This window comes from Nelumbo nucifera, chromosome 3 (genome assembly GCF_055504915.1).
Source record: "Nelumbo nucifera cultivar China Antique chromosome 3, China Antique-T2T, whole genome shotgun sequence".
Lineage (NCBI taxonomy): Eukaryota > Viridiplantae > Streptophyta > Magnoliopsida > Proteales > Nelumbonaceae > Nelumbo > Nelumbo nucifera.
In genome coordinates this window covers 44,489,107-44,511,352 of record NC_142651.1, presented here as the reverse complement: position 1 = coordinate 44,511,352, position 22,246 = coordinate 44,489,107, and the positions used below count along the sequence as shown (strand labels likewise).

Below are 22,246 nucleotides of genomic sequence, written 5' to 3'. Positions count from 1 at the left end.
ATGAACAGAGCCATCCTCCGCGGACTGAAAGCACGACTAGATCGAGCTAAAGGGTTGTGGGCAGACGAGCTACCAAGTGTTCTATGGGCTCACCGAACCACGGAAAAAACCGCCACAAGAGAGACCCCCTTTAACCTCACCTACGGCACCGAGGCGGTAATCCCAGCGAAAATCGAAGTACCTACGCTGCGACTAGAAGCATACGATGAACAGACAAACGAAGGCGAGTTACGCACCAACCTTGACCTACTGGATGAGTTGAGAGACCTCGCGCACATCCGAACTGCGGCCTACCAGCAAAAGGTAGCTCGGTACTATAACGGCAGAGTAAAGAAGAGGAACTTCCATGTCGGCGACCTGGTTCTCCGTATGGTCATGGTGCCCGAACCCGGTGTAGGGAAACTTGGACCAAATTGGGAAGGACCCTACAGAGTAAAGAAAGCACTCGGGGGGGGCATACGAGCTCGAAACCCTAGAGGGAAAACAAGTACCCCAAGCATGGAACATTGTCAACCTAAGGCGATACTACCTATAGACCGCCAAGCGAAATGGGTAAAATCACCACCAAAGCCTATGGGCTAGGATGCCGAGTACGGTTAACTCAGGCAGAAAACAGACCGAACGAATAGTCAGTTCGGCAAATACATGAACTTCGGCAAATATGCTCAGTTCGGGAGAAAATGCTCGGTTCGGGAGAGGATGCTCAGTTCGGAAAATATGCTCAGCACTTAAACAAATCCTTCCTTTCCAAAAGATAGAGTAGTACAAAAAAATAAAATAAAATAAATAATATGTTTACAAGCCAGGAGCTATTTCATCATCGTCAGAAGGCACTTCGACAAAACCCGAAGGCCCCGCCTCGCCCTCGGAGTCTGGCTTGGCGTCAACAGCCTTAGCCATCTCCTGAGTTATGCGTGAAGTGGATATGGCGCTAACATCGAGCTCGGGGTACGTGTTCCGGATCATCCACCGGCTTAGTTTAAAACCCCTCCTATATGAATCCACCATCAGATCATCAAAACCCGGCGAAGCGATGTACTCTTCGACGGCCTTCTTCTTGGCATCTTCGATACCTTGGGAAAAGATCTGCATCCTCTCCCTGATGTCCTCCTGAAGGTACTCGACCTGATGCTGCAGATCCAGCCTCAAGTCCGCCATGTGCTTCACCACCACTCCCATGGCCTCGGCATCTCTCTAAGACCTCGCCTGCCTGATCCGGGAAAAATGAGCAGTCTCTTCGGCAGCACGAGCAGTCTCTTCAGCAGCACGAGCGGCTTCCTCGGCCGCACGACGAGCCTCTTCGACAGCTCGCGCCTGCCTCGAGCTCCTCTCCACCTGAGCCGCCAAGGCGTGAATGGAAGAATTTACCTGCCAAAAGAGACCAAATGATCAAAAGAACCAACAAAGCAAAAGCCAAAGAGCTAAAAAAGGAGAACACTTACCACCATAGCGTGGGTAACGGCACGGCAGGCCACTTGATGCAGAGGGAGATCAGTCCATGCCGCGACCTCCTCGGGGAAGATGGCCTCTTTACTCTTTTGAAGAGCATGGGTCGGCATCAACACGCTCCTGAAATCCCCCGGGGCCCCCGAGCCCGAGGGACTAGCTCGCGTATGAGCAGACCCGGAGTAAGCAGGAGCACCGGAGTATGTAGGAGCCCCTGTGTACGTAGTCTCAACATAAGGGCCCCCCGCTGGCTCCTGCATCAGAGGGACCATCTCGGGCCCCCTGGGCGGATCTTCTGGCTGGTAGCCCGGCACCTCGGGCTCCGCATCCTGAGGCACCTCGGCGCGAGTTCGCTTGGCAACCCGCTTTCTCCTCTTCATACCTTGAAACAAGTGTCCACCTCGGGTCCCTCACGAATCCATCACACCTGCGAAAAGAAGTTCGCCATCAGTAAAAAGCAAGAAAGACAGCAAGATAAGAGTCTAAGTGAAGGACCTAGCCGAGCTCAGGCCGGCCGCAATGAGCTTGGCCTCCATCAGATACTGTTCACACTTCAGCCCAAGCCGCGCTCATTCCCGGAGGCCCTTCGCCGTCTCCTTGTCAAGCGTAACCCCGGAGTCGGGAGCGGCCATTCCCCACCCGGTCTGAAAAGGCCACCCCGAGCGGGGAGACAAGTAGTAAGCCCGCCTGCGCCCGAGGAGAGGACCCGCTTGCTTCTTGAGCATCAAGATTGAAGAAAAAATCTCCAAGTCCAACGGAAAGCTCTCGTCACAGAAAAGGGAGATTGTCCCCACCAAGTTCCAAATGGAGTTCGGGTGAAGCTGGCCGACTGTCACGCCGAAGTGGTTCAAGACTTCGACGAAGAGGGGGTGGAAAGGCAATTGCAGCCCTGCGGCAAGCTGCTCCCGGAATATTACGATCTCATCAGGACCGTGTTCCCAAGGAAAGCTACCCGAAGGTATGAAATAAGCATACTCCTCGGGCAAGTTATAGTAAGTAATGAGGGATTGGAGCCCCTCGGGCGTCATGGTCAAAGGGCCGAACTTGTCTAACATCCGACCCCGGCGAGAGGTGGACGCCAAACTACCCGAAGCGCCACGGCCTACAGGCTCGAACTCTTCCTCGAGCTCTACCTCCGGCTCGCTAAGGCTATCGGGGGATGCAACTTGGTTCGTAGAACCTGCATCAGACCCGCTGAAATGACTATCTGAGCCATCCGAGCTAGACATGTGGAGTGACGAGACCCAGGAAAGTACTCACCCGGACGAAAGCTGTAGACCACAGGAGCTCGGACGAACGGAAGACCTTGAGCGCGAACTGAAAAAACTTGGACGCGAATTGGATGCGAGCTGAAGCTCAGACGCGAGCTCGAGAGAAATACAAAAGCGACAACAAACCGGGGTCCCCCCCCCCCCCCCGCTATTTATGCTCACAGTGACCAAAAGGCAACGGCTCAGATCAAAGCCAATCCGATGGCCTACGACCGCCCTGACCGCACGTCGCCCGAAACCGAGACGTGATTGGCACACGTCTTTTTGAAACTGACAGCGACGGCGCGCATCTTTTCGAAACTGGCGGAACGTCAGTGCACGTCTCAGAAAAAACGGCAGCGGCACGTCTTTTTCAAATTTGAAAAAATGCCCGCTTTCGCGTCCCCAAGTGGCGCGCCCCCTTTTTTTTTTGAAATTTCGAAACAACGTGCGCGCACCGCCACATCTAGCAGCATTTAGACAGGCCAACACGCTTCCTGCATGAATGGACACTCGAAGAAACCCAAGAAACCCTGACAACGCACCTCGTGCCAACAGAACCAAGATTCAAAGTGCAGGACAAATCTACCTGACACCTTGCGAACTCCTCGCGCCAGGGCAAGACCTTAGCACGAGGAGTGGGGGGCAATTGATGAAAGAAGATTTGGCCCGACCTCGCAAATCATGGCACGTGGCAAAAAAGGCAAGTAGCTCGGCACTCAAGACAGCATACCGAGGGTACAAACACCAAAGGGAAGGGACCAGCAGGCCCGAACTCCCTACTTAGTGCCCGAGCTCCCTACTTAGTGCCCGAGCTCCCTACTTAGCGGTCGAACTCTCTGCAAGGTACCCGAACTCCCTACTTAGTGGTCGAACTCTCTGCAAGGTGCCCGAGCTCCCTACTTAGTGATCGGACTCCCTGCGAGGAGCCCGAACTCTCCCTTTTGACCCCGAGTCACACAAAGCAGAGACCCAAACTAGCCCGTCTTATGACAGTTCGGGGCCTCCCCTTATTCGAACTCGAGACTTTGCCTCACGCACTGCTCCAGGCACTTCGCTTCCGGAGCATTGAACTGGACGAACCACGTCGTACCTGACACCGAAGGAGTCCGTGTCCAGGGGCGGCGCACCTAACTGACTTGGGATCTGACGCTTGACGGCCGCATTTCCAACGGCCACCTGCCACCGTCACCTGTCACCACTGCCTCCAGTTACAGAGACGGCTCCGACAAAAGGAGCAGTGATGGTTCTGCCCCAGCAGAGGCGATGACGCCCGAACTGGCAGAAGCACGAAAATACTCATTCCCGACCTGACAGGAGTCTAGGAGTGAGTGCGTGAGGTGGTTATAAAAGACTCTCCATCCCCAAAGAGGAGGTATGCAAACTTTGCGCTATCTGGTTTATCTTGCCTTTGAAGGATTCTAACTTAAGCTTCGGAGCCTTTACATCGGGTTCTCCCCGGAGCTTCTTCATCTCCTCCGTTTCAGGTTCCCCGCTACTCGATTCAAAGGCAAGGTCATTGACAGCTAAGACCGGCCGGATTGCACATCATCAAAATCCAATTCAAAAGGGCCGATTTTAAACTTGTTCATCCTCTGAACCAGTCAAAACCCTATAAGAGTGTATCACAAAGCTTTTATACAGGCTGATACGCATCGATATTTTGAACATTGTAACATTGTAGGGTTGAGGCTTGGAACATTGTGCTAAGCATGAAGTAAAAGCGAAGACGAAACTAATAAAAATGAAATTCAACTAATCCCACTAATCTCTTGCCTCTTTCGCCAGAGGTTTGTAGGGTTATTGGGACTACTTGGCGCATTCTTATCGGATGTTTAAAATGATACATATCTTTATACCTAAAAGCCCCTTTGGGAGCAGTCCGGATTTCCTACTAACTTCCCTCTACTCCCCTCTCTACTAACCCATTAAAATTATTCCAGCTGTCACAAAGTCCTATCTAGCTTAACGATTTACTAATCCCTTAATTAATCCCTCCGTTAGATACTATTTTAAAGAAATACCTATTTTTATGCATTAATTAAATATTTCTAAAAATAAAAATATAATAATTTTGGGTGGTCTGTAACTCTTTTTCCGATGCATGAATTTGCTTTACTAGGCTTAGAGAATTAATTTGTATATAATTAAAGAGAAAATGGGAAATTTGAATATAATTAAAATAGATATTTTTATTTTTATTTCTTTTCTAGGCCTAATGAAGCAAATTCATGCATGGAATAAGAGTTACAGATAGGGGTGAGCAAAAAAACAAAAAAACCGACCGAAATTGAACCAAAAAATCAGTTAATCGGTTTGGTGTTTTTAAAAAACCGAAGGTACTGATTCGGTTTTGGTTAACCAATTTAAAAAATCAGCAATTAACCAAACCAACCAGCAAACATGTTTTTCTATATATTTATGTATATTATATATATTTTATATATTATAAATTAATAAATACACATTATATATATATAATTTTTTATTATATATTTATATATTTTTATAATAAATATTATAAAGTCAAAAAAACGAAAAACCAACAAACCAAACCAGTCAACCAATTAATCAACTGATTTTGGTTCGATTCCGGTTACCAGTTTTCTAGAAACTGGTACTACCGATTCGATTCACAAAAAAGACCCATGGTTCGAATAAGCACCCCTAGTTACAGACCACCCAAAATTATTATATTTTTATTTTTAGAAATATTTAATTAATGCATAAATATACATATTTCTTTAAAATAGTATCCAACGGAGGGTTTAATTAACCTGAGAGGACTTAGTGACAGGTGGAATAATTTTAATGGGTTGATCGAGGGGAGTAGAGGGTAGTAGGAAATCTGGACTGCTTTGGGAGGGGCTTATGCGGTGATTGGGCCGCATTGACTACGCCGCTTCTGAATACCTATAATCAACGTTCAAAGTATTGACACCGGCTGATACGCCCTGACGTACATTTTTTAATTTTACTTGTTTTTTTTAAATCAGTTCAGAGGGGCCGGTTTAAGGCCCAATTACCCTTTAAACCAGTGGCTGACCCGATACAATGGGCCAGTTTAAAACCTGACTACTCTCTGAACCAGTGGCTGACCCGATACAACCCCTGTAGGGGCGTATCCGGAAGCCACCAGCAAGATACGTATCGAATCCATACTTTGAACCTTGCCTATAATAACTTCAGCAGAAAGTCAACTATTTTCGGCTATCCAGATTTTTACCAAAACATTCTGGGCTCCATGCATCATGCAATACCAAAAGCAGCTGTCTGAAAGCCCTCCCAAACGGGCAATGAGTCAATGACTGGGACTGATGGGGACAGATGAGAACAGGGGAGTAAATGGATCTCCAACTATCCTATTCCTATGTTAAATTAGATTGAGAAGAAAGCCAAACAGCTGAAGTGAAGATTTCTACGCGTTTGATTTCTACCCGACGATGTACACTTCTTTTTTCAATAAAATTTTACCTTAATAAAATAAAAATCAAAGAAAGGAAACATTTACAAATGAAGATGAGACGGATCATATGGACAACAAAAGCATGACGGGAGATTAAAAAACAAAAAAAAGGTTGAGCCCTGCTGCACATCATAGAAGCATCCTGGTCTCTCTGTAAACCTTGTTTTGGGTGTTGGTGGTGAGGCTGAAACTTGAAGCTACCATTACCTGGGATTTGCTTCAGATGGCTGATTACTTAAAGGATTTGACTGGATAGAAGATAGAGTTCCATTATCTTGAGGGGCCGAACCACCCCACTTAGGCTCTGCATCAGATGGCTCTACCACATGGACTGCACCATCGCTCATGCCAAGGGCAATTTGATTGGGCTCAGACGGATGAGCTGCTACCACCAATGGGTAGACAATGCTGCTGCTGCAGGATCCAAGTCAGTGCCAAAGGGTTAAGTAAGCTTCAGAAATTCCAAAAGTCCATTTAATAATCATCTATAATAGAATCTTAACATGTAATGAATGGAAAAGAAAGAGCTTTCCAACTCTTTTGGGCAGTTTGTCAGAAAAAAAAAAAAAAAAAATGTGAAGCAACCCACCATGCCAGCCTACCCGATGGAATTATTAGCAAGAACAAGGTATACATAACAATAAAATCATAGGGGACAATAATTCCATCCAATTCCCCCAAACATTTATTGTAGGTTTAGCAGGAATTAGGTGCATTGACGGAAGCAATCATTCAAATACTTCAAAGGTGCACTAATGCATAGAAATCATTACACCACTGCATACCTGGCAGAGGGAGGCATATAAGCAGAGGGTGCTATTCGACACCGAAGCCTCAAACTGTCTGCATCAAATACTCCAACAGCACCATCACAAAATCCTGCATATACCAGCTGGCCATCACACGAGTATATTGCACTTGAGATGGGAGCAGCAAGCGCATCTCTTGGTAACCACTGCAAGATGTTGAAGATAAAAGTATACATAACCAACCATAGTTACTGAAATCATAACGCCATAACTGCAAGTTTAAGCCAAGTCACCAGAATTATTGAAAAATCCTATTGATTTATGAATTGCAACGAGCCAGTTTGCAACTTGGTATAGATTTATAACATGCGACACTTTAAAAGCATGGAAAATTTAGAACAAAAGAAGCCCTAATTATTTTCTCTCTAACTACATTACTTATACAGCGACATATATTGAAAATTCCTATGGCTCTCTAAATTGAACACAAAACAGCACCCAAGAGGACTTCAAAACTATAGTCGAATATCAAGTAAACGTTTAGGGTTTTAGCCTTAAAACTAAGTAAATTAAAACATGCTTTTGGCATTAGTTAACTAGTACTGGTTGACCTAAAAGGAGGAAAAGAAAACCTCATTAGGTTTTACAAAACGGAAACAAGTAAATAAAAGTAACTTCTTTTATCAATACAAAAATAACAAACTTCAGAAGACTACCTTAACAATTCAGACTCCTTCAAAGACTACAAATTGTTAACAACGAACTCATGGTTTAAAAAATAGTGGAAAAGCCAAAAACTTACAACCTAATATTCATCCACTGGTTAGCAAGAAAATGATATATTAGCTAGTCACTTGAGTTTTTATTGGACCTCTTGACAGGCAAGTAGTTGAAGATTTTCTATTATAAAATAATTTAATTTAATTTTCCTCCAATCTTTCCTTTCTAGTTAAGATGCAGGTATGACGTATGACATTGGATAGTCTAGACAAATTGAACACAGTCCAGGGTTACAAACTGCCCTTCAAACACAAAAAAGGGCAAGAAAACCTAGGACTTTTACCACTCAGCGTGATGGAAATCTTCCCTTGCATGTTTGCTACAATGAATTTCAAATTTTCTCTACTTTTCTCCATTAAGTCTTTACTAGAACCACAGCCAAGATATGAAAACCTAATTTCAATGATGATCCAGATGCAATGCAGCAAAGCCGTTGCACCAGAACATTAAGTTCATCACGTTCCATATCCATAAAAATTTGAACCATCAGCATTTTTCCCAAAACATGAAGTAGGGCTGTTCACAAATAAATTCAAACCAACCAAACTGACCAATCCGGCCCGACCCAACCCGATTTGGCTGGTTTTTCTTTTTATTTTTTTTTTTTGTAAAAGGTAAGGTACTTTGTTAAATCAAAGAACAATACAATAGAGCCTAGGCCATTAGAGGCTGCCTAGGGCCATCTCAGATTACAATCTCATCCAAGACTGAGAACTAAACAACAACCGCATATTCTGATTTTTAAAATCCTCTGTTGCTGACACCCAAGACAATAATTTGCCCACAGCTTTCTGCACCATTTCCTCTGGTGTTTTAGCTTTACCTTGGAAAATTTCTGTTGTTTCTCAGTCCCAATAGTCCAAAGAACAGCTGCCGGAATAGTGTTCCAAACCAAGTTACCTTTCTTGCCGAGGCCCTCAATTTTCCAACAATACAGCAGTTCCTTCACTGAAATTGGCATTACCCAATTGACTTCCGAGGCCATAAGGAAATGCCCCCAGATATAAGTCGAAACTGGGCAATGAATAGACAGGTGTTCAATAGATTCTGCTGAACCACCACACAATCCACATGAAATATCCAGAATCTGAATGGCATGTCTCATCAGATTCACTCTGGTCAGACACTTGTCTAAAACCATTGTCCAAATCAGAAAATTTACTTTAGAGGGGCTAGTTGAGTTCTAGATTTGCCTAGCCGGAAAGTTCACTTGACCTGAACTGACCAAATTAAGGAACATGGACTTAACAGTGAAAAAACCATTGGCTTCCCATTTCCAATTCCAAGCATCCTCTGTATTTGAGTCAATCCTCTGATTTTAAGCAAACCCAACAGAGTCGCATACTCTTCAACTTCCCAATCAAAGAGACTCCTCCTACAAAGCGGATTCCAAATAATAGAATTACCTGAAACATTAAGGTTCTCGGCAACAGAGGAATCCTGATTAACAGAAATTTGATACAAGAGAGGGAAGGCTTCTTTCAAGCACACTTCAGAGCACCAAGAATCTTTCCAAAATTTAATCCTTTCCCCATTTCCCACCTTAAATCCAATTCCTTCCTCAAATAAAGGAAAGACCTTCAAGATACCTGCCCATATGGAACTTATCCCTTTTGTAGAAGGGCACTTGGATCTCCAATAACCCCAATCCACCCCATATTTTTCCACAATAAGATTTCTCCACCATGCATTTCTTTAATTAGCAAATCTTCATAGCCATTTGCTAAGAAGGGCAGAATTGAACTTCTTCAATTTTCTTATTCCCAGCCCACCAACTTCCTTAAGAAGACACACTTGTTCCCAATTTACAATGTGGATCTTCTTTTCCTCCTCCCATCCCCTCCATAAGAAATTCCTCTCGATTTGCTCCAATCTATTTGCAACTTTGATTGGAATAGGGAAAAGGGAGAGGACATAAGTAGGAAGATTAGAGAGAGTGTTCTTGATCAATGTTACTCTACCCCCAAAAGAAAGATATTTAGCTTTCCAAAATGCCAGTTTCCTCTCCATTCTCTCAATAACTGGAACCCAAGTCTCAGAGGAAGTACACTTTACCCCAAGAGGAAGCCCCAAGTACTTGACCGGGAGATAAGCAATCTGACAAGCCATCACATCTGCACAATCTTCTAAGTTTGTAACATGACCCATAGGGATGATCTAAGACTTACTCAAGTTGACCTTGAGACCAGACACCACCTCAAACCAACTCAGAATTCTAAACACCACCTCCAACTGACTTGGGGAAGCATCAACAAAACATAAGGTATCGTCTGCAAACTGAAGGATATTAACTTTTTCCTTTCCAAGCGAGATTGCAAAGCCATCCCAAAGCCCATTCTCTGCAGCCTTCTTGCTAAAAAGAGTTTCAATTTTCACACATGAAAACCGAAACCAAACCAAGTTATCTATAAATATATTCTCACTGAAATATTATAATATATATATATATATATTTAAAGCTGAAATATATATATTTTGGAAATGTATATATTTAAACCAAAACCAACCCAAACCGACCTAAACCGATCAGGTTGGTTTTGCTTAATAGAGGGTCGGTTTCGGTTAAATCTTTAGGTAACCCGACCAGGTGGGGTCGGTTGAAAAAAAAACTGGTAAACCAACCCAACCCGACCCGTGAACAGCCCTAACATGAAGCATAGAACTTGCTCTTTTTTCTATTTTTATATCCATATGCTATAAACATGAAGCATTGAGGATAGATACTACTTAAAGGAAAACAAATATATAAAATCAGTAAAATATTCACTTATTTGAATTAGTAATAATAAATTGAGATAAACAACTTACTGAGCACAGGCACTCAAGTTTGCTGTCATACACAACAACTTGGCTCTCATGGACCACTAATAAATGAACCTGATCATTATGGAATTGGACCTTGGTTTCTCCAACCAGTGGGGTGGAGCGGCCAGGGGGTACTTGTATGAATCGTGCTTTCCTCTTTTCCCATCCATCAATGCTCCACATGCAAAGCTGTATATTCAACCCGTAACAGAAAAGTTATTCACAACTAATAATAATTAAGGAACTACATGAATCATTTACATTGTTTCTAAAGAGAAGCAAGACAACAGCTCCTAAATGGTCCTGTGTTCATCTATATATAAATTCATAAATATAAATCCTAATTACCAATCACAGTGCCACCAGAGTACACATTCTCATGGTAATGGTTTTTTCCAAGCACAATGTGCAGTTTATCAATCAATACCTGCGCATCAGCTCCTGATGATACCAATACGTTCAAAGTCGGGGAAAATGCAAGGCCAGTTATTCGTTTCTGATGCCCCTTCAGTTTGGTTTTAACCTGAAAAGTCAATTAAAAGTTAGAAACACTTCAGAACAATACATAATAGGGAAACTTATCCAATTTGTACGACATACCACATTGCCCACCCCAAAGTAAAAAGAAACAAAAGAAGAGAAACATCCAGCAATGCAACTGACATAGACATCACTTTTAAATAAAAGTGCATTTGCTGTCCAATATCCATTTGCATTTTACTCAAACAAGAGAAGAAAACGATATCCAAAAATTTCAGATATAGGCAAAGTAGCACAAAACATTTTGGCTACTAAATGAGTAAAACTATGTAAGACCTCCAAAGTGATTATCTCACTAATTCTTATAAACTCCCAGAGATCAACATAAAAGTCTCCATAATTCATTAATATAAAAAAGCGCAACATTAGGTAACCACCCATGCTGCAAGTGAACAGGATAAATCATTACCTCATCAATCCGCACATTGTATATTTGTATAGTTGAATCTTCCATCCCTATGGCAATGATATTGTTGTCCTGAGGGTGAAATGCCAAGAAGGTGGCTGCAGGAGGTGGTGGCATGAAAGTTGTCATGACCTGATATGGCCAAAAAAAAGTTTGAACTGATTACCTTGAATCTCTTAGACAGCATACTATTGCATGACCATTAAGTGCACCAGAAAGTTAATAGACAAACTCCAAGAATGTCAAACTCGTGAGGCATGACAAAAGTGAACTGAAAAAAAAAAAAAAAGAAAAAGAGATATCACACCTTAAATGTCATCATGTTGAACAAGGAGACCTTTCCACCAGATGCAGACATAACATAAGAATCATTTTTTGATAATGCAATGCATGCAGCTGATTCCTCAGCTGAGTTGGTATCGCTTGTGTCATTAGTCATGAGAGTTCCATTTGTGGGCTGCCACAATTGTGGTGCAACAGATGCAGTAGACTGAAAAAGAAAACAAATATACAAATAAGGAACGCAAAACAAATGTTCAAAAAAAGGATACCATAAATAAATTCAAATAAAGCAAACCTTGCCAGATGGATTCCGTTCAGTACGCTGCCATTTCCACAACTTATGTACCGCATTGGATGCAAGGGCCAATACAGCTAGCCCTGAATTTGTGTATATTAGACGCACAATCTGCAATTCAAGAAGCATGTACCTCAGATACTAGATCCACCTCATGAAGATAGGGAAATGAAAAAATGCAAATAAAACCATCCATACAGATCCTCAACCTAAGACCTACTCCTAACAATTCAGAGAGGTCTACCACATTCTGGAGAATAATGAACCACTCTGAGATTAAGCAACAGCAGAAAACTAAATAGTAATAAATCCGAAAACAGAAAAGCATAGGAATGAAAGAATGCTTATATCAGGATTGTCCCAACACCCCATATGGTGGCTCATAAAATAGCCAAGGTACAGATACACACACCATTACTGAAAGCTGAGAATTCTTGTGCTTTTTTTTTATAATTGAATAAATTTTATTAGATACCAAAGGTAAGAAGTACAAGCATCCCAAGGAGAGGCATGAGATACTACCTCTCCAGAATATTCAGATACAGCTTTCCCTACTTACTAGAATAAGTTACAAAGATGCCCAAAAAAGACCTTCCCTGGATACGGGATACCCCTTGCTTGAACAAAGAATCAGCCACAGTGTTTGCCGACCTGCTTATGCATTTAACATCCACTCTCATTGTTCTAGTCATTCACTTAACTTTTTTGAGGAGATCTCCATATCCCCATATGGCAGTGTTCGGTTTAACAGCCACCCTACCACCACCTGAGAATCTCCTTCAATTAGAAGATGTTCCACCCCAAGCTGGTTAGCAACCTCAATCCCTTGAACAGCAGCTAGTAACTCAGCTTTGTTGTGCTTTGACCAGTAAAGATCACAAACTACTGTTATAATTTAACATGGATGGCTTTAACATCTTCAACATTAAAGAAAAAAAAAAGAGCTTGGAGCAAAATAACAATTCATAGTTCTGCTAACCTCTTGTCTTTTTTTTTTATCAATAAACCTCTTATCTATTTTACTAGCACTATCTTCTTGAGAGGCAGTCAATTTGCTTAAATGAGGTGCACGATAATATAATATGAAATCTAAAAAAAGTAGAAATGAGCAGCTATTCAAAAAGAACTCTATTCAAGGCATACATAGTTTGTTGTCTAAAACATACCTTTCCAGTTGCCATGGGATCAGGCAACCGCAGAGCTTTTAATTGAGCTGAGTCAATGATATCAGGCAGCTTCCAGCTTTTAATCTTGTCAACATCCTCTGGGATTCTTGGCTTAATGTCAGTTATCCTGCTACTGTCCATGGGTGCCTATAATCGAAAGCATCCTGATAATTTTAAAAGTCTATTTTGATAAGAACTTCAAGTAACTTGAAAGAAGGATAACTTACAAGACTGCTAATAGATACTGCAGGTGGTAATATTCTATCAGAACGTTCCAAGGTCACTAATGGGGCAGATACATTGGCTACAGGACCCAATGGATTAGCAATTGGAGGCTGCCAAGGGAAAGGGCAGTAGTAAGTATAGAAACATCATATGCATGATGGAGAAGCATACCTATTAATTAATATGAAAATAAATAGAAGAGAAAAAAATAAGTTACCTTTGTATTGATAGACTCAGAAGGACCTCGAGATCCCTCAAATGTCCTGTTTTCCAGCATTCTTATCAAACGCTGCCCATCAGTGTTTACTAGGATCTTGATACCGCTGTCACTTGTTGTGACTGCTAATAATGACCCTTCCTTGTTGAACCTCAATCTAGGACTTGCCTGCAAGAAGAACCATAACAGTAAGAAAAAAAGCCACAGTTTCTAGAGTTTGCACAATGAAGTGCTTGTATCAAAAGAAGTTAGCAAGGTATTAATACTAACAGGTAATCCGCCATCAGCATCAGTAGTTGTCAACAAGTTGGTATTGTCCATATCCCAGAACTTGATCTGAAATTCATCACCAGCAGCCAAGAAGCGGTTCCTTGTTGTGTCGAACTGAACAACTCCTAAGGATCGCTTCCTGAAACCAGAATATGTTCTCTTGATTGCTCCTTCACTTTCATTCCACTCAACCAGGTGAGAATCGCCTTCTTTACTTGTTCCACAAGAGAACAACCTGAAAAAACATAGACAGTAACAATGTAAACAACAAAACTTAACATCAGAACTAGAAAAGGCCAAGCAAATACATATTTTGGTCCTTGAGAAAGAATGGTTTCTAACTGAAAACAGTGACTTGAAAGAATTGAGAGTAAAGTACAAAGGGCTCCTAGAGATCAAGGCACAGACAAGAAAAAGTTGATGCACTAGTTTTGTGAAAATAAGAAAAAAGCATAATATACAAGAATTTGAAAATCTAAATTCTGAAAGTAAGGGCCTTTTTTTATGAATGAAACAAGGACCTTAACCCCATATTGGCCCTTGTTATCTAGGTTCTTGGGAGGGGTGGACTTGATACAGACCTAACATTTGATTTTTTTTTCCTTTTTTTTTCTTTTTTGCATGAAGTGGCTACTTACAGTCTTAAATCCACATTGTCATGCTTGACAGCCCAATATTTTACCATTACACTAAGAAATGACCCCTAAATGTCATCGGATATTTAAAAAATCCTTGTATCAGTTGGTTAGAGTATCTGTTACTTATTAAAAGGAAAATTGTAGCCTTCTACATGTAAGTCGTATTTAAACTCTAAATACCATAAGTACCACCTATGATATAATGAATAACCCACTCGACTCAAATTCAAGGTATCAAAATATAGCAATGAGCCAGGTGGGGCAAACCACAAAAAAATAATCCTCATCTATGATCCTATTCACAGTTTCACATTCAAGGCTAACAGAAAAACTACTGGAAGTCACTAGCCAGTGCATGCAATGGTTCAGATCTAGAACAGAATCCAGACTGAAATGTTTTATGCCTTAGAAGATCCAAGGCAGGACCCACATCGAATCTAATTTAATATAGCCTAACCCAGATCCAACCCTTAAAGCACAAATATTTTTATCTTAGTCAGATCCAAATATAAACCGAACCTGTTTATTATTAGAGATTTACTCATTTCTCCCCAAATATTACTGAACCCTTAAGAGTTATACATCCATTCCCAAATTCAACCCAGATTTGGATACAATCCACTGAAGCAAACCTATATCTAACCCATTTTTGTATTCCAGTCATTTGCCAACCAAGCTCAATAATTATGGATGTGACGCATGGTCATGGTCAGAGTTCAGGCTCACCAACTCCAGTAGGTGCCTTACCACTAGCTACCTTTTGAGACCAGCTTAGCTAAGAATAAAGAAACTAACATGTACACTGACATGTAATAGTCACAACACATATGGGGTGTTTATCACAATTTTTGAAAACCCAAATACATATGTCTACCACTTATTTTATGTCAAATATCTTGAGTTTATCTCTAGATAAATTCATTAAGTGTTAAATATATGGTAAGTTTTGATAATATTTTCTTGCTTTCCTTTCCTTTTGGAAGAATAACCAATAATTGCCCATGCCTCTAGGAACCTGAATATGCACACACTTAAGATAATGAAGGCATGTGCCTACAATGAGCATCAAACATAATAACCAACATGGCCATATTTAAGATAATGAAGCATGCCCAGTTATCATGCTTCTTAATCAAGCAAGAAAGAAAAAGGAAAAGCAACACATGGGTGAATGGAGTGGCTTTGTAACAGCAAACATACATAAGCCATAAAACTTGACAATTGACATGTAGAACAGATAGCTACAATCCACTAATCTTCTTTCCTAGGTGCATAAACGCCACCAATCACCACTTTATTTTGATATGAAAAAGTTCCACCTTATTGATTAGAAAAGTTAAAAGAAAAGGAAAAGGGAATGCACTCGCTTTGTAACAATAAAAATAAAGAACCAGAAGCCATTACACTTGGTGTACGGGAAAAAAATATAACTGCTGACTGTTCCCTGTGCACAGAGTACTTATTACTGCTTTAGTCCAAGGTAAGCAAATTTAACCTTGTTCCATCTGCGCTATATGCCATTGTGGTGCACCAAAGTCCAGGAGCATCATAATCCACTCTAGATCCCAAGCAATCATATAGCCATGCTTTAATCTTCCCATCAATTGCAGTAGAAAAAATAAACTGCATATGAAGCCAAAACCCAAAATGAAATGAGTTCGTAAATTGGCAGTCAATGAAAAGGCAAGCCTTTTAAGCCATTTCAAGGGAAGCATTTTAAGATCACCCTATTTTCTTTTCTATTGGTAACTAAAGAAGAATTTATTGATTTAAATGAAAAATGCCACTCACAAGAGAGCCCTTTTACAATAACTTTGTTTTACACATTAATGAGATATTGGCCTATTAGAAAGCAAAGAAAAATTACCTGGATATTCTCTTTATAGTGAGGGCAAACAGAATATACAGGAGCTTCATGGCCTTCAAATATATATTGCCTCCGGCCAGCTACAGCATCCCAGACCTGTATTGCACAAAGTGTTACTATTGAAGACAACCATATTATCATTTTGGGTAAAACTGAATTTGTCTCTCAAGGTTGATACCTTAATTGTCTTGTCATCACCACATGTGACAATGCATAGTTGCTTGTTGGGATGAGCAAAAGCAATATCATTAACACCACCAATGTGAGCGTCGATCTATAATATAGAACAGGCAGTCAGCAATGTTCACATGCTCACGACTGTATTTTCTGGAGGGGGGAGGGGGATTGCATAATTACCTCTAAATGTTGTCTCAGTTCTCCAGTTGGGTTGTACATGTATATTTGCACAATATGCTTTGAAAATGCAACACCTAATTTGTCAAGTATAAATAAGAGAAAATAAGAAATGTGATCCAACACAGGGAAGAAGTCTCCTGAATAATAAAGGACTGCAAGTAACAGTGAAGGAAATTTTTTAGCTTTACCAAGTATGGATCCATCAGGGCCCCAAATACATCGATTGACAGATATTGTTGCATCTTTCATCAATGCAGTCTGGAAAATTTAACCACAAAAAGTAATGAATAAAAGTGAGTTTAGCAATTTCATTTTTAAGCTCAACATTTTCAGCAATCTCATTATGTTGAATTTAAGAAAAAAAATCAAAATTGGCCCTGAAACATAAAAGAATGGTGAAACAGGATTCATGTAGCTTACCCCATATGGTTGGGACAAGATTTAGATGATAATGATGATAAAAAAATAAAATTATATACGCTAAATGTTTTGTATAAAATTCAATAGGAGCTCTAGCCCATATACTGTCACAATAATCAATACCTGCAAAGGCATCGAACAAGCCGAGATATCCCAAACCTTGAAAGTTTTGTGTGCTAGCCTTTCTCGGGATCCAATTTCCCAGATTGAAATTTCACCCACATTTGTACCCACTGAAGACACAACGGAACAGAAACATGAAGCTCAGCAATTTACAACCACAAAAATGTGTGGGCTAAAGGACATTCTACAATTGGCAAGAGAAAAATTGTAATGGGAATCGCAAAGATCTAGTGAAGCGAGAACCTAGAAGAATAGTCTGTTGCTGCGGATGGAAGTCCATGCTCATTACATTGGATCCTTGGTTAAGTGTCCGCACAACAGTTCTAGGAAGGTCATCTTGAGAATAGATATTTGGAGGATGTGTGGCACCAGAAAATGAAACCTATAAGAACATATATAAAGCCTATATGTCATCTTGAGCATATGCAGTCATGTACACATACAAGGAGATTATATTAATCACACCACACAGTGCTATTGATCATAGTTCATAACTTTTATTCTTTTTTGATGAATATCATAGTTCTCAACTTTTTGAGACATGCTATTTTGTTCCTCCACACCTCATCAGGTTGACCAGTGCGGATCCGCTTCATCAAATGTTCTGAATCAGCTGATTGATAATCAACTCCTGGAGCGCTAGTAGGAGTCCTCGGGTGCTTTAAGAAAGCAGCTGCAGGCATTAATATAATGTAAAGATCAATTTAACAGTCTTCAGAATTCATCATAGATCTGAAGCAGTATCAATTGAAGCTAAAACCAGACAGAAAAAACTAACCTGCATTAGGGGCCTGTACAAGGCTAGGAGGGGCTGCTGCCACAGCAGCATGAGGTAAAGAAGGGTTGTTGCTTGACATCCACCCTGCAATTGCACTAGCGGATGGGGAAACAACTGGCTGGAATGGCTGCCAGAAAGAACAAGAGCTAAAGTGAACATCATAGAGTAATTGATAACAAGGGTTATGCACAAAGTCAGATACAGTTTACTTACACTATGGGCACCAATAGGAGGAAATGCCCCAGCTTTGGGAATGGGTCCCACAAGAGGGCTGTTGGTAGGAGGTGGAGCCCGACCTCCATTATTATGAGCGCAGGTATGATCAGTGAAAAGTGTTTTGATATCAGGGTTTGGACGTGGATTCTTGCATAACTGATGCTGCCAATTCAGACTGAAAATACCACAATAAAGAGGAGCTCATATAAGTAGGAATTTAGTAAACTTGTTCCATAAGCATTGCAAATCATTAGTAAAAAAAGGGCAGATCATTGCATAAGGCTCCCGCCAATGCAGGGTCTGGAGAGGGTACGCAGCCTTACCCCTGCACATACAGAGAGGCTGTTTCCAAGATTGAACCCTGGTCACCGCCCAGGCCACAATGGAGCAACCCAACCATTGCGACAAGGCCCACCCTCAATATTGCAAAGCATTAATCAATTAATCAATTACAACTACAAGTTAGTATTAATTTGATTGGAAGAAGCAGAACTGCAGAAGATTAAATTGAGGGCAATAATTCAAACAGGAAGAAATATAACGGATGATGACTAATAAAACATGGATAGAATTAGGAACAAGTAATGTAAATGAGGGATGTGCCTCTATCACCTCTGATTTATCAAAGTCCTCAATCGTGAGGCTTTGAAGGGTGGAAATGTAAGTTTGTCTCTGAATAAGGGATTTGCTTCAATAAGCTTTTTAAGTTCCATAAGCATAATATTCCGTGCGGATTTTGTGTCACCATACTTGGAAAGCTGCTCATTCTGCCTGATGGCTCGAACATGGCAACAGGAAAAAAAAAATGCATTAGATTCAAATAATGGAAACCACTACAAATTCACAGCAAAATGAAAATTTTGCACCTAAAGTTCTCAAGAGTAAGCAGCTGGGTGATTTCCTTGAACAGTTCTTCATTGAAAGACGCAAAAACCTTAAGATCCTTGACAAGAATCTCAACCGCCTTGGCTCGGTCATGCCTGAGCAGTGGAACAAGAAAGAATTAAACTATAATTCCAAGGCCCCTAGAGATTCCATGAAAGAGCTATCAAATGACCAAAACAAGGACTAACCTATCAAGAGCTTCCAAATACTTCTGTTTCCTTATCTCAAAGAAAATTTTCATTGAATACCGATTATCTTCAACCTTTGTAAACCCACATAAATACCGTTCAACTTCATCCCATTCACCCGCCTGGACTTGATCTTCAAAGTGTTTCATATTGAAGAAAAACCCAGACTCTTGTTCCAACCTACAAAGAGTCGCCCATAAAAAAATCAAAGAACAGTAAATGAACTAGAATAGACGCATTTTTTTTCTATTTTGATAAACAGCTACATTCAGTTATTAACTTCTTAAAAACATCTAGATTTTTTTAAAATAATAAAGAAAACGGAAGGCTTACTTATGGACAGTTTCCTTGAACTTCTCCTCATCCAAGAACTGTAAGATTAAGAATACCAGTTCCCTACTCAAGGAAGACATGGTTCCCGGTATCCCTAACCGCTCCAGCGCAAAGATCTGATATCAAACTAAAAAGAAACAGAGGATGACAAATCCAAGTAACTAAATGACAAAGTCGTTATCCAACTCTCAGTTTTTCACAACCTTCGTCTTCCCCTATCTACTGCCTAAAACATGAATGAACTACACAAGCATAAGTACATGGCCGATGGACGTTGTCTCTACAACAATTTCATCAGAACGCTCTTACAACTTCACACCAATGAGATCTAAGCCGTAAATAACATAAAACCCTAAATCACTCTTCTGATGAAAGAAAGAGAAACTAACTCCAGTCCATCACTTTTTCTGGAAAAGAAAAATAATCATTTTTTAACATTTCCCCAACGAATAAATACAAAGATCTGACCCGAACAACACACAACAGAAGACCAAGTCCAGTATAGCTTCCCCTATTCCTCCTGGACGTCGTTGTCTTCAAAACTTCCTTCTTTCTCCTCCCTCCTTCAATGAAAAGTCTCAACAAAACCCTAATTTCCAAGTCCAAACTCACAGTTCATCCATCCAACCAACCAACCAAATCCAAAGTAAATAGCAAACTTTTCCCAGAATTCGATTTTAGAAATCTACTTTTGCAGAAATGAGTATCTGTTCCAGTTTCTACTGATCCAACGAGTAAAGAAAGGGAAGCAAATAACTTATCCAATAAACTAAAAATTAACCAAAAAAGGCACGACCACTTTCTTACTCAGTGTTCAGACTCCAGATACTACAGAATGAAGCAGAAACCATTTCTAGGGTTAGGGTTTTGGACAGATAGACGCTCTATCTCTTCTTCTACTCCTCTCTCTCCCTCTCTCTCCGGTCTCTGCAACTCTGTAACACCTCCGTATCTTTCTCTCTTTATCTTTGCATCGCTCTCACACTATCTGTAGCCGCCGTGTTCAGTTCCTTCTCTCTCTCTGTCCGCTTTGAATGTCCCCAAAAAACCGCGATTAGGTTGCTGCGTCACTTCAGTTTCTTTTCATATTTTACAAATTTCCAAACCAACCCCTTCAGTTAATCAACCATCAAATTATGCAACTGCCTCATTTATATTCGGACTTTCTTCCCTTTCCCATTTTACCCTTAATACAGCGATAGTTATCATTCTATCCTCTCCCATTTTACCCTTATTGATAGCGAATATACTTTTAAAATTCATCAAATAAATTGCAATAGACATAGTTTTAGTTAAAACAAAAATTAAAAAGAAATAAATAAGTAGAAATTATATATCTAAAAAGAAAAGTAAATAATATTTTTTAGAAAGGGACAAGAAAGTACTTAAAGTCAGATCGCCGGACAAAGGAAATATTCATTGTCGCTTTGTTAGACTCAGGGAAAGTGTTGGAGGACAGTGAGGTCATTTTAAAAGCAAGCGGACAAGACTGTCGCGACATTCAGGAAGAAAAATAGGGATGTTTGTGTCATTTAACGTACGATTTGATTCTCGAGAGCCACGTCATCCTTCCTCGTACACATTCACTTCTGCTTTTTTGTTTTAAAATAATTTCCCTTTTTTTACAGCATATCTTAATCGACCAATCAACCTGTCATTTTCTAACGTAGTGCGCGGTAGCTGTCCAGTCAGAGTCTCGATAAGCACAGTTCTTTATCAAAGTTATCTATAAGAAGAGTCACTTATCTGACGTCGCTGTCTTGATTTTATTTTTCAATTTTCTAATAAAGAGGAATAAAACGGTATGGTCAGATCAGATTAGGTACCGAGCACAGAGCAGTGCCTGGAACCAGCCAGCTGGAGGTTCATTCTGAGTTGAGAGCAGTACACGTGTCAGTCAGGTTTTGTCGGCACGCGAACAGGAAATGTAGCACGTGTGAGTTTTTGAACCACCTGAGCTGCGGGGCCGCCACGTCGCGGTTTATTTAAACTGAGAAAGTGAGTGATGGATTCCCTTTTATGTGAGTTCTCTTTTTGGGGCTTCGGGAAGCTTTCATTTTTTTAATCTTTAATAATTTCTTTAATTTCAGTTATGTCCTTTTCTTTTCTCGTAATTGCAGAACATCACAGTCATTATTGTACTTCACCAAAAGGACTCGTGGACTAAAGTCCCTGTCTTGTAGACCCTACCTCCCAACCGTTGATGGAGGATTGGGACAACGAATGTTCATCACTTGTCTGGAGTATGTAAATTATTCCAATCGGATGGGTAAATAGTCTATCCATCACCCATGAGAGTGCGCTCGCATGAGATGCACGTTTTTCGTATGATGATTGATGCCAAATCGATGGTTTAAAGTGGTCTTTCCATGTGAGGGGTACCCTCACTGAACCCCTCACTGAAATAAAAGAATTTTTTAAAGGGATAATAGCATATAAGGGCAAGTTTTGGACAAGTAAAAGTAATATTTAAAAAAAAAATTCAAAAATAAGATAACTTTTGAAAAATAATATTAATAAAGGGTAGAATCATTGTTGATCTTC

General features: G+C 40.7%; 1 protein-coding gene across 3 annotated transcripts; it reads right to left on the bottom strand.

Annotated features, from left to right (window-relative positions):
• Positions 1 to 6,100: 6,100 nt before the first annotated feature.
• LOC104612849 (protein TOPLESS-RELATED PROTEIN 2-like) lies at positions 6,101 to 20,744 on the bottom strand. 3 transcript variants are annotated; one of them, XM_010280455.3, is made up of 25 exons: positions 19,703 to 20,744; positions 19,370 to 19,549; positions 19,163 to 19,276; positions 18,909 to 19,067; positions 18,294 to 18,471; positions 18,081 to 18,207; positions 17,866 to 17,975; positions 17,546 to 17,684; positions 17,303 to 17,412; positions 16,948 to 17,017; positions 16,760 to 16,833; positions 16,581 to 16,676; positions 16,403 to 16,498; positions 16,031 to 16,158; positions 13,898 to 14,132; positions 13,628 to 13,795; positions 13,413 to 13,520; positions 13,186 to 13,332; positions 12,020 to 12,130; positions 11,750 to 11,932; positions 11,446 to 11,574; positions 10,924 to 11,019; positions 10,500 to 10,685; positions 6,948 to 7,117; positions 6,101 to 6,576 (listed from the first exon to the last, which is right to left on the bottom strand). In XM_010280455.3, the coding sequence occupies exons 1-25, from the start codon at positions 19,780 to 19,782 to the stop codon at positions 6,366 to 6,368; spliced, it is 3,405 nt and encodes a 1,134-aa protein (XP_010278757.1). In that variant the 5' UTR covers positions 19,783 to 20,744; the 3' UTR covers positions 6,101 to 6,365. The 3 variants fall into 3 exon arrangements, with proteins under 3 accessions (XP_010278757.1, XP_088757492.1, XP_010278758.1); XM_088901366.1 differs by having other exon boundaries at positions 18,620 to 19,067; positions 19,703 to 20,703; XM_010280456.3 differs by having other exon boundaries at positions 6,218 to 6,573; positions 19,703 to 20,743.
• Between the last annotated feature and the right edge of the window lie 1,502 nt (positions 20,745 to 22,246).